The sequence below is a fragment of the Corvus brachyrhynchos genome, unplaced genomic scaffold, assembly GCF_000691975.1.
Source record: "Corvus brachyrhynchos isolate BGI_N302 unplaced genomic scaffold, ASM69197v1 scaffold167, whole genome shotgun sequence".
NCBI lineage: Eukaryota > Metazoa > Chordata > Aves > Passeriformes > Corvidae > Corvus > Corvus brachyrhynchos.
Window position 1 is genome coordinate 194,647 of NW_008239547.1, and position 18,933 is coordinate 213,579.

At 35.2% G+C, this 18,933-nt stretch overlaps 1 protein-coding gene across 1 annotated transcript in view; it reads left to right on the forward strand.

Annotated features, from left to right (window-relative positions):
* Positions 1 to 18,933, forward strand: part of MALRD1 (MAM and LDL receptor class A domain containing 1) — a 238,264-nt gene that overhangs the window by 169,954 nt on the left and 49,377 nt on the right. The window contains exons 33-34 of the mRNA XM_017741406.1: positions 696 to 894; positions 15,562 to 15,837. Coding sequence (XP_017596895.1) covers positions 696 to 894; positions 15,562 to 15,837 — 475 coding nt within the window. The remainder of the gene's footprint in view (positions 1 to 695; positions 895 to 15,561; positions 15,838 to 18,933) is intronic.

The window sequence follows — 18,933 nt, forward strand, 5'->3', positions numbered from 1 at the left end:
TCTAAGGATTTTTAACACATGAGTGGGAAAAGCAACTATCTCTGTATTCTCCGGTTTCGTTTTCTTGGCATAAATTCATCAGGTTTTGGTTAATTGGAACTTCATTCATTGCTATACTTATTGCTTTCAGTATTTAATTATTTTATTTACTTTTATTCATGGCTTTGCTAAATGTTTGCAATAAAAAGTTGTGACTGTCTCAAACACTTTATTATAAATTGCTTGTACTAGATGACAGGCTTAAATCCCTAGGTGCTAAGTCTTTTATTTATATCTCTAAAATCTTCACTTAGTCTAACTATAAGGAGGTCACCTTTTAGAGATGAAAGGATAGCTCAAGATCCTTCTCAGCCTTCAATTTTTAGATGAATTTGGGGTTAAGCCTTTACTCATTAGCTTCTATATGTCAGGCTGAGACTGGTTGTAGATTTTCCAATTAGTGATTGTATTAGCAGCTCTTTTTTTATTTTCTTTTCATAGTAGCTTTTTATTTGAAGGTGAACTAGCATTAGAAAAAGTATTCAGCAACATTTGGTCATCACCAATATGAAGTGGATTTGAACCATATCTAAGAGGGTCAGTACTGTCCAAGCAGGAAGGAGCACTGCTGCATTTGAGCTGTGTTACTCTCCCAAGCTGCACTCCTGTTGCTTAATGCTGATACATTTGCATCTCTTGGGTTCTGTCATCAACAGGTATACACAGTTGAAGAACATGGAATGGATATCCTTATGTGGTCTTCTAGTAGAAATGAAAACAAATGGATGTATGGAAGTGTCGTTCTCTCCAGTAACAGCCCTTTCAGAGTTGCCTTTGAAGCTGAAGTGGGGTGGAGTCAACCCACAGAATTTGCTCTAGATGATATTTCTTTCACCCCAGAATGCATTAATGGAGGTATGCTGCTACACAAATATTTATCATACATGTTTTCAGAGAGAGCAAGGAAAATTGTGGCATTTCATATACCTGTGTATATCACAGTTACAAAACCTGAAATATTTTCTTTTTCTCAGGGTTTGTAGAAGACATTTTTGTGTTTTAGCTAGCAGTTGAACATATGAGTAATTATAGCAACTCAGAATATTACTGTCATTGAGGGCCTGAATCATAGTTGAGAGGAATCTACTACAATTCCACCATATTGGTTTTCTCCTGTATGAAAAAGTCAGAAAAGACTTTAGTTTGAGATGGAAGAGTTTTATGAGTATCAATGTGGTTCACAATTTTTTTCAAAGAAAGTGGTTAGTTTTTTATCATTGTTCTCTTCATATAATACAAATATGTACCATATTTGCCTTGCTGACATGTTCTTCAAGAATTTACAATCTCACTTCTGCTACATAAATACTTTATCTATGTAGAAAAAAATTCTAATGTCTTATAATGCCCTGTTTTTTTTCTGTAAGAAAAGCAGAGGTTTAGTCCGCAAACAAAATGCAGCATATGATACAATATCAGAAGAAAGGTATTCATGTAAATACAGATTCTGTTAGAAATATCAGCAGAACTTAATGACTAAGGGACAACTAGGAATTATTAATGTTATGTAAATGCCAATATGAAGGTTATAAAAATTGTCTTTGATAAGCTTTCTTTCTGTTAATACAGCTCTTGTTGTTCAGATAGGATGGCCTTTGTATGACCTAGTTGCCATGCTGTTCAAGAAACTTCTTTTATTATTTTTATTGTGATAAGCACCTCCTGGAGGAATTAAACACATGCTAATTAAAGCTTAAAGTGGAATAATATGTTCACACAGGTAGTATTTGTTCAGTCTCAAGCTGAACAAGAGTTTTGTTTATTTTCTCTAAATAGGCTCAGGCAAATAATATTTTGGAATGTAATTCAATGAGCTGCCGCCTATGTGCATAAACAGGCATTTGTTCTACCCCTATTATGTTAATCACCTTTTTTAGCCATATCTTAAGAATTACATAGGCAGTTTCATGCATAGTACAGCATAATAGGGAAATTTTCAAATTATATATTTTAAGTATCTGTAATTCTGAAATAATCATAACTACAGAAATAATAATATTAATAGAGCAACATTTTCTAATGACTTTAGTTTTCTCCAGAGATTTTCCAGTTGTAGAATACTTCAAAGTATCTAACTTGTATCACAATCTGTCTCTCTTACAAATGTGATGTATCATAAGTTTGGCCTGAAGAAAATTTGTTGGAGTTATATTGGTTACTTACAGTTTGTTCAATAAGTCAAAAACTCATGTCTTAGCTACATGCAGGCTGTGATTTGATACATAATCTCCTCCCAAGACAAAAAAATATACCTAGATGCTATTACTTAAGATTGGTTTCATACTGTCCTTAGAAGAGTCCTATCCTAATAATCCTTGCTGACCTGGTAGTGCTTGTGAAAAGGCAAGAGAACTACATAAAATCCATGTAATAAAATAAACCACTGCAATTTAGGGAAAAAAGAACCTGCCTCTGACTTTTTAATACTGTTCCTGACAAAGAGGTACTTAAGAAGAGGTGCTGTTTTTTACCAATTGTTGTTGCTAGAGAGCTGCTTAAATATTCAGATGGTAAAATTTGAAGATATTACCTTCCAGTAGTAAAAAAGCACTGTCCTGTAGATATTTGAGCAAGAACATTTTTCTGTAACAGAAACAGTGGGAAAGTTTTCCTAAGCAAGTCAGCCCTGCTTTGATTGTGGCGCATTATGTTTATTCGAAGACCTAGCTCAAAGAAAAGAGTATTACATGTAGTACAGGTTTTGTGTAACATTCTTCCTTTCAGAAGATAGCTATACTACTGCAGATCTTTTTCCTCTCTCTGTATTATTATTTTCCAGCTTGTTTTTAATTACTTTGAATTTCCTGAGGCACCATGTTCTAAATAGATGCAATCACAATTTAGCTGGTTGGGAGCTCTAACTAATAAAGCATTGCCAGCAGCTCTAATTCAGTTCTGGTTTTTATGTTTTTAAGTAGTCAATCCATATTAGCCATGAGACTTCCTAGATATCCAAGAATATTTCTGAAAGTTTAAGCAACGTGTGGTCAAGGTAGTGCTAGGTCAAGCTAGGCCTACTGCAGAAGTAGCTCTGAGTGGATGCTAATGCAGAGGGAGCTGTCAGTGGCACACGATCTAGTTCAGAATTAGCTGCTAAATGAAATATATTCTTACCACTTTTCAAGGTCCATGATTTTCTGCTGATAAAGTTGTGTGAAGATCTTGTTTTACATCCTAGGGACAAAAGAATTTAGTTGTTACTTAGGTATAACAATCTTCTTCAAATTTGTAAATAACAGCTTGATTAAAAAAACCCACACCATTTAATTTCTATTTAATGTCTTAATTTTTCAAAATAAAAGTGAAAAAACATTTCAATTTCTAATTTCAGATGGACCAAAAATTCCAAAGTATTGAATCAGTTTTATGTTCATTAATGTCTTTCTCATAGTATTTTCTAGTTCAGCTGAAATAGGAGGTATTATGGAAAATCTAAAAATTACTGCTATACCTAATTTAAATCCTAGCATTAACCCAAAGATGCCTAATAACCAAACTTTATTCTACTTATGAAAATCAGAATACTATATTTTGTCATTTACTCATTACCAGAGAAATAAACCAAATGGACAGATTTAGAGTGTGGTAATAGTTAAATAGCACTTCCATGTATTGGAACAGTAATCTCGAGAAACAAATAAATAGTAAACATATTTTGGGACATCTTGCAGAGATGACCCAAGTGAAATATTTGTGCTTATGGAGATCTTCTACTGGAAGAAGGTAAATCTCAGTACAAAGTCAGTACTGAATGACAGTCCAGCTCTTTTACGCAGTCAAGTTACTTGCTAGGCCCTATTTATCTGCAACTCTTTGGGAACTTATACCTCTAAATAGTACTGCTTTAAGTAATTGCTTAAGTAATTTTGATTTATTAAAAAATAATAGTGTTGACACTTTTAAATGAATATTTGGGATGAATCTTGGGTATAAAGAGGAGTGCAAATATCATGTGGTGCCAGAGGCTCCACAGTATTTGAGAAAACAGTATTTGCTTTTCCACCATCAGTCATGCTTATCACCAGTTCATTTTTAATATTGCTTACTGAAATAATTAATTTGAATAAAATTAATCTGGATGCGCTTCTGTGTCTATTCTTCTACTTCACCTCTCCTTATCATTCTTTCCTTTTTAATTTCTGGTTTTAGTCTGTTTGCTCCATAGTTTATTTCCTGCAGTTGCTCAACACCATCTGAAATATTTTCCTCCTTTACTTCTGTTTTGTGAACTACTTTTTATCAACTTTGATCATTTTATTTTAAAACCTTTTTTTACTTCTGCTTTCTTTTTATCCATTCCCTTCTTTATAAAACCTTTTTCAAAAAATGTCATTTTAGTCTATAAACTTAGCACATGAGAAAGGACTGTCACTGTTACCAATTTCCCACCACACCCTCCTGCAGCTTTCCTTTCACCTGAAAAATTTGTCTGCAGTAGAAAATATTATTGTGTAAGGATACACTGGAAATAAAAGGGCAATTGAAATAGTGCAAAGCATTCGGTACAGACAGGACATGTCTTCTCTAATACTGTGTCATCTGACCATGGTGGAATTGTGAATATAGAAAGTGCTATTTCCCAGATGCTATGGGCTGGGGCTTTTTCCTGATGTTGTCATAGTTCTTGACTTCACCACACAGGTTACCAACAAAAGGATTTTCCTCTTAGGATCTGAAGTACAGTAAAATTTTCAGTGGTTGTTGGCAGCTTTCACTTAGGTGAAACATTTGCTTTAACATATCAAAACTCTTCCAAGTCTCCCCATTGCTCTGTACCAAAGCACAAACTAGACCTTCTGTAAAGGTTGTATATAATCCTTACACTGAGCAAGCTTTCACATATTGTGAAAAACAAATAGAAGAAGCAAATCAGAATCTGTGAATTATAAGACAAGTTTTGCTTTACATTCAACCCCAAGGGTATTTTCAAAAACAAGTACAAAGGTTTTCCAGTAGCCTAAAACCTAATATCCTTCAAAAATTATATTTTCATTTTATTTGAACCATCATAAGACAGTCATGAGATATAGCAACATCCATCCATTTAGATCACCTATCCTCGTTTTCTAGAAGAGACAATATTGTAAAAACTGTGTGACAAAGGAAATTATATTTCAATCAAAATTTAAGATAGATATACTCAGAATTTTTGGTCAGCCATGATAAGTAAGTAAGAAAAAAGTGCATCTATCAATATAACCTGTCTCCAACAGTTCTCAGCCATTTGTAATTCAGTCTTCCTGAGCCATATGTAGTCTCAGAATAATATCCTCAGGTTTTTTGTTTCCCTTTGAACATGTCTGTTCCCCTTTTAACACCAGGGAAATTTTTCTAATATTCAGAAATTAAATTAAATGCTGCTGCTTATATGAATCTTGGCTTATATTCATGAATAGAAAAGCTGTTCAGTGCTTTCTTATTTGGGTCTTGAAATGTATGAAACTTTTATTTAAACCTTGGTGAGTCACTCTTTTGTGTGGTGGGTAGGATTTTCTTAAGACATCCATAATGTGGAAATGTCACAATAGATGCATGCCCAATAGATGCAGACCAAATCCTGAAGTTCCTTCAGAGTACAATAACTTGCATTGACTTCCAAACAATAGCAGAATATAAGCAATATCATAACAAAAAGTTGTCATAGGTGGAGGTTCAGGCATCAAGATGAGAAGGAAGGTGTCCCAAAGGGCCAGAGCTATAGATCATTCTCTTTGTTCAAGGTGGAAGGAAATGAACTGGCATCTAATTTAAACTCTGTTCATGAAGTTTATAATTTGAACATAGCAGAATGAAGGTAGATTCTAATACTTTTTATTGAATAATTTAGTAAAAGAATAGTGGTTCTGAAAACTATTTCCATATAGCTAGATAGCAGAAAGAAAGAGAGTGGTAAAATAAAAATCTATGTAGATAATTACCTGATAATGAGCCAAGGTTTTCAAAATCAGTATTAGTTGAAACTACTCTAATTTTAGATATGTGGTGTCTTGAAGGTATCTAATTTTCAGAAAAAAATGGGAGCAACAATTCTTTAGAAGTGATTCCCCTTGAAACTTCAGATAAGAACCCACAAAGCAAAGGTACATATATGTGGAAATCCTAGTGTCATGATATCTTGCCTAGTTATTATTTGTTTCTCACAGCATATATTCATAGAATCACAGAATATCCTGAGTTGGAAGGGACCCACAAGGCTCATCGAGTCCAATTCCTTGCCCTGCACAGAACCATCCCCAAGAGTCACATCGTGTGCCAGAGAGCATTGTCCAAATGCTTCTGGAACCCTGTCAGGCTGGTGCTGTGACCGCTGCCCTGGGGAGTTGTTCCAGTGCTCAACCACATATTGAGAATTTTTCCTCCCTATTTTATCTCTGCTTCATGATACACACTCTTTGAATACCGATTGTTTATAAACATTCCCTGCTTTTCCTGCCACAGACTTTCATTTGCTTCAAAACAGGGTCTGTGTGCTTATATGTAATGACATAATCTTTAACCACATTATGAATACTATTTTTCTCAGAGCTCTCTTTTCTTTTTCCAATACAGAGATGAGAGATAATTGAATATTTTTGTTTCTCTGTGCACATTATTCAGATATATCTTTGGATGCAGAATTTCTTATCTTTATGAAAAGTTTTTCTAAACAGCATATAGCTATGGCGTCCAGATATTTGAAAACTATTTGATAACTACCTTGATAACTACTTCTTACTACATAATGTTATCTACCTGACAAATAAAAAGAGGATGAGATAAAATAACCTCTGTAATTTTGAGTACTACTTTGGAAATATCCAAACCGTTTTTGTTTTCAGAGTCATAAAATAAAGAATCCTGAATTGACCAAAAAACCAAAATATGAATTGGCCAAAATGTTCCTCCTGTGCAGACCCTAAACTGGCAGACTAGCAATAAGCTGTCTTGAATTAATACAATTTTTACAGGTGGAGACTCTAAAATGAGTTACGTCCCCTTAGTTTTAACCCATCCCTTTCCACCAATAAGGAACGAATACAAGTAGATATGAGTGAAAAAATAACCGTTTACCAACAAGTGGAACAGCAAAAGGCAAAAAAAAAGCCCCAGTAAATAACCACTAGATACAAAATTGCTAAATCTCACAAATCCTATGGGAAAAAAGAGAGACCCAAAATGCCAGAAATACCCTTCCCAAGATGGCAACAGTGTAGTTTGAAACACAAAGGGAAAGTCAGCTCTCTCCCCAAAATGGTGCTCCCCAGGTGACCACATGGTCTGGGAGGCAAAGGGAGAAAAGTTGGTGCACAAAAAGAACCTGCCCAGGAAGGTGGCAGCTTATGGAGCTGGATGGAAACCCGCCAGCGCCTGTGGGGTCAGCTCTGCTGCCCACCGCTTGCTCCTGCCGCCCACTGGACCTGCCGGTGTTGGTGCTGATGTCCTCTGACCCACTGCTGTGTTGGGGAGGGGGGGGAAATCCACTCTGTCGGTGCTGACATGGGGTGGCCCAGCCCCATGGGACCAGCAAAAGCTTCACTGCTTATGGAATTTGCAAAGTTCACTCTGAAGACAGTTTCTAATTGCAAAATGCAGTTTTTCCAAGTTGCTACAGTGGCAAGCCCAGAAACCTGCCCAAAGCAACCCCTTCCAAAGGGCAGCATCCACCTTCAGCAAAGTGCACTAGGCAAAGGCAGCCCCCAACTGCCCTGCAATTCTGGTTCTGGATGTGCCAGGGGTTAAAGAGACAGTAACAGATAGTAATGAAATACAATGACATTCTGGGTTACCCATGACAGAAGCATTACAGGCGAGCTAGTCAAAAAACTAAACAGCTCAGAAGCCGTCCATTTGCAGGTAATTTTATATGCTCTCCAGCACTTTTTGCAGATCCCATTTCATCACAAGAAAAACATAAATGACACTTTTATCTAATTAAGAGACAACAACCCAAAAAGTAGAGCAGGTGTTTGTGTGAGGTTTGTGCAAAAAAATAGCTGAGTGGCGCAGAGAGAATCTTGCTAAGGGGTGAACATTTGTGTGTCCCCGTGTGTCCATGTGTGTGAATCTGTGTGTCTGTGTGTTTGTGAGTGTGTCCATGTGTGCCCATGCATGAAGCATCACAGAAAATTCTGCAGCAGAACAGGAGTCATTTGACAAAGCCTTAGCTGGAGTCAAAGATCAATCTCTGAAACTCCCAGAGCCTGAGTGCTAGAAATACTGGAAGGGTTAACTGCCTGAGCTTCAGTGTTAGATCATGGGGAAAAACACTGTAGAGGAGACTTAACTTCTGATTTCTTTAAGCTGCAGAGCCAGGGTAATAACTGTTTGCTTGTCTTCTCATTCTTGCAGTGAAGCAGAAATTTCTCTCACGTTGAGTTTGAGGGCAGGAGATGAGTCATGGGGGGAGCTCTAGGGGGAGGCTGCTCACAGAAACAGAGGAGGGGAAGAGGAAAGCAGGATGAGTAGTGATAGAGGACTGGATATACCAGGGAAATTTGTGAATAGTTTCTTTAGTCAATTAGTTTTTCCCTGAAACCAATCACTATATGCTTTAGATCTGTGTTGCTTGGCAGAGATAGGGCATTTATGCATCTTTAAAGACTAAAAATTGTGATCTAAGGCAAAGTACCTTAGAGAGCTTCTTCAGCCTGTTCTGGTATCTTCCAGTGCACAGACCGAGCTGGCATCACTTTTGTGATCACCAGTTTTGATCACCAAAACTTTTTGTGGATTTCACAAAAAAGGAACTGGGAATAATTTTAGGATAAGATAATTGCACTATATAAACTAGAATAATTATTGGCAATTCCTAAATGCAATTATATTTTGTATGTTTAAATTAATAATTATACTATCTTCATCCAAACCCTTCAGTTCCTCTCTGCCTTCTTATAGCTTGTCCAGAATACCAAGATCTTCTGAAGAAAGCTACATGACTTTTGGGAAATTAAAATTATTTGGATTTATTAATAGCGTATTTAAATAGTCTCATTAATATTGAACCTCCAAACCCTATCTCTTTACACCAAAAAATCTTCAAATCCCAGAGATGATATTTTGCCTTGCAAAGTTCATTCATAAAAATCAACATATTCCCTCGGAGGAATGGAGAGAAATAATATTTGGGACTAAATGGTTTCATGATACTATCTTAAAAAGAAGTAAATTCTTAGATTCTTCCTTGTGTAAAACTTACTCTTCTCCTCAATAAGTCTCCAGCTCAGATTTATCTCAAAAATTATATCCACTTCATTTTGTCAAAGACTAAAGCCTCACAGCTTCTCCAGTTTGTCATTGCTCCTAATAAATAAACAAACCAATAAATCCATCACATTAGCAGGCATAGCTGGCAATTCCCAGATTGTTCTTAGCAGAAATATGGCAAATATTGCCATATTGCTGTCACAGGTAGTCAGCGTGTTCCAGCCAGAAGCAGTAGTTCTCTGAGTGAAAACTAAATCATAGCTTGACTTTACTGGCAGTAAACCTGTCTGTTTTCCATTTTGTTTGTATGTTAGCAAACTGTGATCATTTAAAATAAATTCAGCACAGACATATAAAAATCTGAAATCATTGGGCCCTGTTCTGCTTTTTTAAATTCTGGCTTTGTTACAGGGTCTCTGGGATCCTTTCCAGCATGCTGCCCCATACCTCTGTCTTCTCATGAAGGGAAGAGAGTTAAAGATTGAATTGGCCGGACTCAATTTCCTCATTTTTTTTGTCTTTTTAAAAGCTTGGAAATAAACAGCAGAAGTTTTATTGAAACTGATAAAAACCCATGGAAAGATTGTTGAAGTATTTGAACAATTTTAGTCCATTAATTTTTGTAACAAGGTTGTTTCTTTGCAGCCACCTTGAATGCATTGATTTCATTCCCTGATCCGATGTTTACTGAACAGAAAGTGAGGACTGACATCTATTTCAAATTAATTAATGCACTGGATTGGGCCCATAATTAATTTATACTCTTGTCTAATGAAATCTATTGGAGGGAGTTATTTTTGACCTCTTTTAGCTACAGTTAATAGGTCCACCGTTTTTATTAATTTACTGTGTAAATTACTTATGCAAATAGATCAAACAGGTTGTTAGTTTTCAAGGGTCTGATGCAAGGCCCATTAAAATCAGTATGAGTTTTCCCATTTACTTAAATGGACTTTAGAGCGATCTCCGATACAACTGAGGTAATGCTGCCTAACAGCATATGTGGTAACTTTATTTCATGCATCCTGGTGTTGACTCTAATGCCAGTGCCCACTAGTCTTAACTAAAATTCACTGTTACAGGTAATATATAAATGGGGACCTACTCTGCACCAGAGATCTTAGTGCTTGAAGAGAAAGGCAGAAAAGAGGAGGATAGCCTGGAGGTGTTGCTTCTTTCAAACCGAGCATGTTTGTGTGTTACTTGCTGTCATAATGACTGTGCAATACAAACATTTATTTTATATTAACATTCAGGTAATAGCAGTTCTGTGGTTTTCTGCGGCTGAATCCCTGTGATTCATGGGCAAAATATTTGCAGTGCCGACCTGTGAAGTTTGCTTTATGGCCAGGAAACAGGATCATATGCTCCATGACAAAGACAATAATACAGCAAAGCATAAGTGTACAGAAAATGTTCATCAAACAACAGTAAGCCTTTAACAAATCCCTATCCCACAAATATATAAATACATCCTTGACATGGAGCACTTATTGACTTAACATTTTTCATATTGTAAAGGCTCCTTTCTCCCAAGTCATCAGCTCATGAGCTCTATTTACCAAATTATTATCATTATTATGGTTTGATGGTTGACACATTGCAATAAAAATGTATTTAAAAGCACTTGTTTGATCTGGCAACAATGAAATACAGATATCTAAAGAGGTAGTTATTGCAGTTCATGAAGCAGTACATACCAGATTTTATTTGCTTTAAACACTGGTCTGACTTTTATGTTTTTATATCTACCTCAGCTACTTAACTTCTCTTAAAAGTGTGAAGGTGCTTGTGAGGTAGCACTTTTGGTCCTTAGATTATAACTCAGCCAGCACAGCTGTGTGAGTAAGTTTTAAAAGACATAGGACCAAATTAAAATGTCATGTTTTAGGACCTAATTAAAATGTCTTTTTTATGATATACAAGTAGATGTTATATGCACATTTTTAAACCTTTCCATTAATTTTGGTTATTTGCCATATGCAAGGTAAAAAAAAGTGCAAAATAAAACACTGAGTGCAAAGTAAAATAAATAAGGACATGTACTCAGCTTTCTACTTAAAAAGTCATGATTCCTTTAGCTATAATGGAATATCAACAATTTACTGCTGTTTTTCATGCGGATCTAAATTCAGGCTCAGTGTTTTGCAGTGCAAAGGTTATTTATGCTGAAATTGTTTTTGTTTAGTTTGCTTTTCATCTGTGTGCAAATACAGAATTCTTGAGGATCTTTAGTCCTGCTTTTTAGTGGTCATGCAGACTGGATACAAAAAGTTAAGCTTTTATCCTGTCTTCTTTAGAACTCATCATTCAGTAGATTTATATCCAAGTACTTAAATAGTTTCAGACACACACTGGTTTTTAAAAAAGCAACCTGTATAATATCTCCTCCACTCCTGAATATGGTCTGAAAATGAGAGTCACACGGCACTCAGGAGATGAGCGCTGCCTTGGGAACATCTTTTCTGCATTTGGGAAAAGGTGAGGGAAACATTTTCTTGGCATTCCAGTATTAGGCAATTGTTGAATTGAACGATATTGAGTGACAGAAACAATGTGCGAGCCACAAACAGTCCAATTTGCATTGAAAAGGCTTCACTTCAGATTCTGCTGTTTAAATAACTTTCATATATACCTACAAGAGGAGAATATAGAATTCATGGATATGCGTAAGTTTAAAGTTAGTTTTCATTGCTAAATTGTGCATGTACTACTGTGTGAGTCAGCACATGGAGAGTGTTTATGAAGAGTCTCTCATTAGTGCCAGCTCATTTTTCACTGCAAACCACATTGCAGTGTTAACATGTTAGTTTAATTCTTCACAGTGGCAAGAAAACAGGATGAATATTCTCACTTTTTAGACGGAAACATGTCAGTAGCAGATACTGCAATGATGAGTTTAAAACAAGTAATTACATAGATGGTAGCTTTGAATAAAAGTAATTAGTTTTGCATTAAAGTTGCTTGAGATTTCAGTTGGAATTAGTTAATGATTTCCTACATTTGCATATTCTTAATTAGTTTGTTTTGAATGTTAGCTATGTACAAATTAATGTTTTTATAAATTTTCAAAATTTTTACCAGGCATATTTAATTTATAATTAAGAAAAGCATTTATAAACTACTTTATGTAAAGAAAATAGATTGAACTTGGGAGTAGAGTTTTGGCAGACCATGACAATAATGACATCTTATAGGATGTCATCCAGAGCACAATTTTCTATTGTATCTGAAACCAAACACGTGTGAAGTAATGAACTAATTAACATATAATGTGAGTTAATAAGCAAGAGATACGCTTATGATCTTTGAAGTAGATTCTCATCTCATGCACTGTTCTAATCTAAAATGATTTTACTTATTTCAGGGTATGACTTTGGATTTTTTTAATGTACTGCAAACATAAACCAGACCTCAATAAGACCCCCTGGTCTCAATAAGACCTTATCCATAACTTAACCTGAACACATCTTCGCAGCCCTCAGTGAATATTGCACACTCTAACACAATTGCTATGCAAGTCAGGAAGAACTTCATCCTACAAATTATTTTCTAACAACCAGAGGGAATAATGATAGAAAACAACAACAACAACAACAACAACAACAATAATAATAATAATAATAATAATAATAGAAAGATAATCATGCCCCATTCAAAAAAAGCATTAAAGAATTTCCCTAAATACTGAATTTAGTACAGGATTATTCGCATGCATAAGTTCATCATGTGATTGGGACCATAAGGCCAAACTGATCAGTGTTACAAAAGTCTGAAAATAGTTTAACACTCAAGACCAGATTCATAACAAGCACTGCATTCAAGATTTTGAGTTTAAGAGGGGATTTCAGTTTACAGAATAAATTTGGGTAGAAACATGCAAGTAAACATATCATGAACAGGAAATTAAACTGGGTCAGAAATGCTCACAAATTTATTAGAAATGCAATCTTTCCTGCAATATAAACAGGCAACCACAGGAAAGTCAAATGTATTGTAACTCTGTGGGGTTAATTTCCATAGTATCAAGAACAAACACAGAAAAACTAACAGAGGTCTATTCAGGGACAAAAGAATGTGCATAAGCAGAACTGACTGCAGCTTAAGTAATTTTCGCTGCCTAAATGCCCCCTAGGCACTGTGAGGACAGGGTCAGAAATAACAGATAGAAAAAAAAATAATATCAAATATAATCATACTTTTTTATTTTTTCCCAGCGCAAGTGCAAACTAGAAATATGAAAATTTTTTTTTTACTCCACTTTGCAAGATTTGACAGCACTAGTTCTGTATTAATGGAGAGAGAAATATGTTCCCCAACGACATTTCATCAGTATATTGGCAGAATCATGACCTTATATACAGTTTTTATTTGACAAACCAAATTCAAACATCTTTATGGGCTACTGTTATTATCTGATAAAATATGGGACCAAAGTAGAAAAAAGTGCAAAATTTAGAATACTTTCAATTTGTAAAAAATCAATCCACTATGTGATTCCAATGTCTATAATCAACTATCTAAAACCAACTTCCATAAGCCTTTTGAAGCAGCATAAATAATTTTTTTAGACTAACACATTTATAAAACACATATGAAACCACAATCTTTCCAATCCCATGTAAATGTACACGTCTTTGAGGTATCCATGGCATAATTCTGAATACAAACAGGAGAAAAGATCACTAGGTTATGATTTTCACTGAGTCAATATCCATTTTTGTTATTTTATGTTTACATTATATCCAGTGTATTAAATACACTTTGCTAGTAGAATGATTTAATTTAATAAAATTAGGTGTATGAAATAATATCAGGAATGTTCTATTGTATGAAGCTTTTCAATTATTATGTTTTGATATAAACACAACATGAAAATCAAAAATTTCTAATCTAGAGAAGGTCTATGTTAGACAGAACTTTGAGCTCTTTCTCCTTGTAGCTGCTTCACAAGCAACCAGATGGTAAAATACTGCTGGTACTCTGTTTCCCTGAATGCATTAGCAGTTCATTTACTTGTACAAAATGCTTTTGTGACTTATGATTGAGGTATCTTTGAAACTGAGCATGTTTCAACAAAGTCCTCATGCTGTCAAACCCCAGCCTGGTATTGCAGAATGCACAAACATACTGATACGACCAGTGGATGAAAGGTCACAAAATAATGCCAAAATCCATACACTCTGTAAGAGTGTCATGCATTAATGCAGCAGTAATATTTGACATCTGAGGTCAGAGAACAATGGTTGTTTCAACCATTTCAAAAGACAGGATGAAATCCACCCATGACTTTTGTGCTAGTCTCACTTGCCTCAGCCCAAGTCAACAGCAAACTCCTCCTGTCTTTTACAGAGGTAGTGACATTAATTTATCATACCTTGTCTCTAATGATCATATTATATTTTTTACTCAGTTGCTGCAAATTGACCTAGAAAAGATTAAATGTATGGTATGGAGCTAAATTCTGGAGATTATACTCCTTTCCCTGCACATAAAAAGTGCAGGAACCCATCACATTGCTTCCATGGGAGACACTGATGCCATAAAGAACACAGCATTAGCATAGCCAACTCCTTAGAAATTAGTTTCCACAAATAGATCTTATGCTTCTGCTGATAAAATCAGTTGTAATGGTTTTCATAGGAAAAAAAGAAGGACTTAGGTATCTGGGACAATTTATTTATATACATGAAGCTTTTCCCAGTATTTTCTTCCATCAATGCAAGTAAGTATGGATTTTTTTTTTTTTTTTTTTTTTTTTTTTGGTCAGCTGTCTGAATTAGTTAAAGTTTGAAATTCTAAAAACACATTTTTATTTACTTGTACCCTGGAAACCTATCTAGGATTTTTAAATTTTTTTTTTTAAATTCTCTATCACATCAAGCTAAGCTAATGATTCAGAGTGATAATAAACTAGATCAGTAAAAAATTTTATTGTTGCTTTATAAAAATCTTTTTCCTTATTTAACTTAAAATTGCAACTGAGGGCTGTTTTAAGGCTTTCCAGATACAGGGTTAAAGGCAAGACTTATTAATACTTTGGTATTAACCCTTCTATGCATACATGGCAAAAGAAGTAATAGGATCAAAATAAATGCTGAACTTGAGCTTTAGAAGCAGAATGCTGCAACAACAATGGAGTTAATATGAGACAAAATGTTTTTAATACTCTGTTTTGCACTTAAGAGCTGTGTTTTTATACAGGTTGTGTTCCTTTTATTTAAAGAGTTTAGTAACCAAAATCAGTTGCATTCCCAGCAGTTCCTATGTCTGTCTCAAAGGCAGTATGAATGACTACTGAAAGAAAAGAATCACTAAACATTCCTTTTTTTCTTGTAGGAGCAGCTGATCCACACCCTCCAACTTGCAGTGGTGACAAGTTCACATGTGCATATGTGCAGCAGTGTCTGTCCCTTGCTGCGCGGTGCAACGGGGTTGAAGAGTGCATGGATGGGAGTGATGAAATGAACTGTCCCATGGAGATGCCTACCACCACGTCTCCGGGCTCCTGCAAGGAAACAGAGTTCCTGTGTCCTTCTCAAGGCTGTGTCCCATCCCTCCTGCGGTGTGATGGTGTGCCTGACTGCCACCTTAGTGAAGATGAAGTTGGCTGCCGTAAGTTACTTTCATTGTTGTAGTTACGGCAATGTTACCTTACCTGCCTAAACCAGTGATGTTTTAGGAAAGAAAAAGAGCAACACAGTGCAGTTTAGTGTAAAATTCATCATTCCCTTGTCAAAAAAATTCCTATTTGTATCACATATAATGCATTAATTGCAGAGACACTTTACATTTCTAAATAATCTTGCTTATGCATTTTAATGTCCTGGCTATCAAGTTTGGTAAATGCTTAAAAAAATTGTGGTTGTGTTTCTGTTAATATTAGCAAGCATTGCCACATTTTTCCCTAAATCAGTCAGCTGCATTTGCATTGCCTCTGTAACCTCTGATTATGATATGACAGAAAGGCAGACTTCTGCTGTTCTGTAATTCAATACCATTGAAGGCAGTCCTGACCTTTCAAGGATTTTGAAATCAAGTCCAGTCATGAAGTAGCAGCAACCTCTGCCCAAAGCAAGGAAAAGGGCTCACAAACAAAACACAAGACAATACGCTTTGAAATGTAACTGCAATGAGATGCCATGGAGAAACACCTGAAAAGGTAGACACAAAAGAGAGTGTCTGCCCATTTAAAAATAATTTATTAGTAGTAGATGAACTGAGGCCAAATGTTTAATTCCAGGAATTTCAATAATAAATAATTAGCTACATATAATAAAAAAGAAAGGAGGCTTTTTACATATAAAAATTTTTCTTCCTAAACATCTCATGCTGTAAAACTTTTAACATTTTTCTCATCCTTATCAGAAGTAAAAAAAATTGCTAAAATATCAGTTTCCAAGGGGTTCTTTAATATTTTTTATCAAAACTACTAAATATAAATGCAGGCTACTACACATGCCATTTATTTTAGCAAATTAGTCTACCAAACTGGCATGGATTTGGCAGACTATCTCTGTAAGCCTCTTGTTTAGAAGTGAGCTCTGTGGTTTTGCTGGCAGAAGACATGATTTTGGAGATAACTTTTATGTTAAATTCTACATACCCTGAAGACATGTAGAAATGTTGCATGTCCCTTTCTTCAAAAAACCTCTCATCATTAATCTACATTTGACCTTGTTTCATCCTCAATCTGGCCTCTGGTAGAGACCTCCATGCTGTTTTCTATTACATGCACATCCCATCAACACACCACAGAAGCTGATGTAGAACCTCAACATCTGAAAGCCAAAAGATTTCCATGATTTTCTTCATTCCCCAAAAAACTGAGATATGGTTTTGTTTTATTTATTGTATTGCTTTGACTTCTAAACAATACCCAGGAATTAAGGAGAAATTAAATCCTGGTCTATTCAGAGAACAAATATTCTCCACAGATATTTCTCACCTTTGGGGTTCCCAGTCTGAAGGAAACTTAGTCAAGTTTGTACTTCATTGTTACTCCAAAATTCAGTTTATAATATATATACATGTAAGCATTGATAGTATAAGATAGAAATATAGAAGAAGCAATTCATGTTTCTTCTCTGAAGAAGATAGTTCAGAGAAAGAAAGCAAATTAGGAAAGAAGGCAAAGCAAAAAGAAAGTGATTCGTGTTAGTTTGCAATGAAATCAGTGGAAAGCTGATTACTGTCACAGCTGGTGCTGAGATCCAACTGTGTATGCCATGAGACACAGCACTTAATCTTTAGCTTCCTACTTTTAACAGGTGAAAAGCCATAGGAGTTTGTCAACAGGGGAACATCAGAGAGAAAAAGTAAATGCCTCAGAAATTTTATTTATTTTATTGAAATTTATGCACAATCTATAATATTGAATGTTGTGCTAGGAACTCCAGCCTATGTGTACTCTCAGCACAGATTGAGAGTGGGTTTTTAGTTTTTTTGGATTTCAGATTGATTTTTTTATCTTGCTGCAGATCAAATCTACCTTCTCATTTTAGAAAATCTTCAGTTTAGGCATTACTGACGCTTTCCATTTTGTGTCCCATAGCAATTTTATTCATTAAAGTGTAACAAGAAATGACCAAAAGTGTTCTGAATTCAGGAATTCATCAGGGAAAGTTTTGTTTTGGGATAAAGACCAGTTGTCAAAATGCATCTTGCAGAGATTAAGGATAAAATCCAAAAGGAGGCCAGGACAAGAACGTCCCAACCAAACAAAAAACCATTAGTTAAGTCCCTACTAAAACCACAGTTTCTACCACAGAAATGCTTTTCTTCATGACTTAGAGATTTATGCAGACAGAATTTCCTGTAGAGTTCACATAGCAGTTAGGCTGTACAGTATTATGCTAATACTGTTTTATACCTACTAATGTAATGGACTTTACTACTTGTTGCATTTAACAAGAAAATTCTGGAACTCTTTTCCAGTTATAGATATTCTATTTGGCTGGCTCTCTTCTTGCTGTCAGTTTTAGTGAAGGGTGTATTATCTCACCTATTTAGTCTTTTATTTGCCTGATTACAATAGTAAAGGTGTAAAACAAACGTATTAACATCAGTGGGATGTATACATTACTTTTCCACAGACCAACATACTTTTCCACCTGCATCATCTGATTGAAGTGCTAATAGCAATGAATAAAAAGTCATTTCTCAGTTTTCTGTAGTGCACCAAAATATATCTCTTGTAGTCCTGGTAAGTTTTAGATACCTATGGAATATTAAAAATTTTATACTTTCAAACAGGCTGTAATATTTTTATCCCTTCTACTGGTTTAATGTGCACCTGGAAAATTAAATATGGATGAAAATCGTATATTTACACTTTCATATCTTTGCTGGTTTTAGTGCCTCCATGTGCCTCTTAATATTCTTTACCTTAGCCCCAAAACCTTGGTGTCAATGTCCTTAACTGCAAAATTTTCAGCAGTTAGATCCATTGCTACGACTGTTCCCTCTGTAATGTGTTAAAATAATGTGTAAAAAATTGATTCTATCATTTTAAAACTAGTTTTTTAATGAGAGTTGATTGTGGTTTGTGATATCTTTTTTATGGGTTTTCTTTGGGATTTTGCAGCATACACTCTCAACATTATAAGTTAATATGTACTCCTTCACAAATATTATGTGGGAAAATTTGGGTTCTGTACCATCTGTGCTCTGTATTTGTTTATTTATTTAGCATCTCAGTAGTAAAGTTGT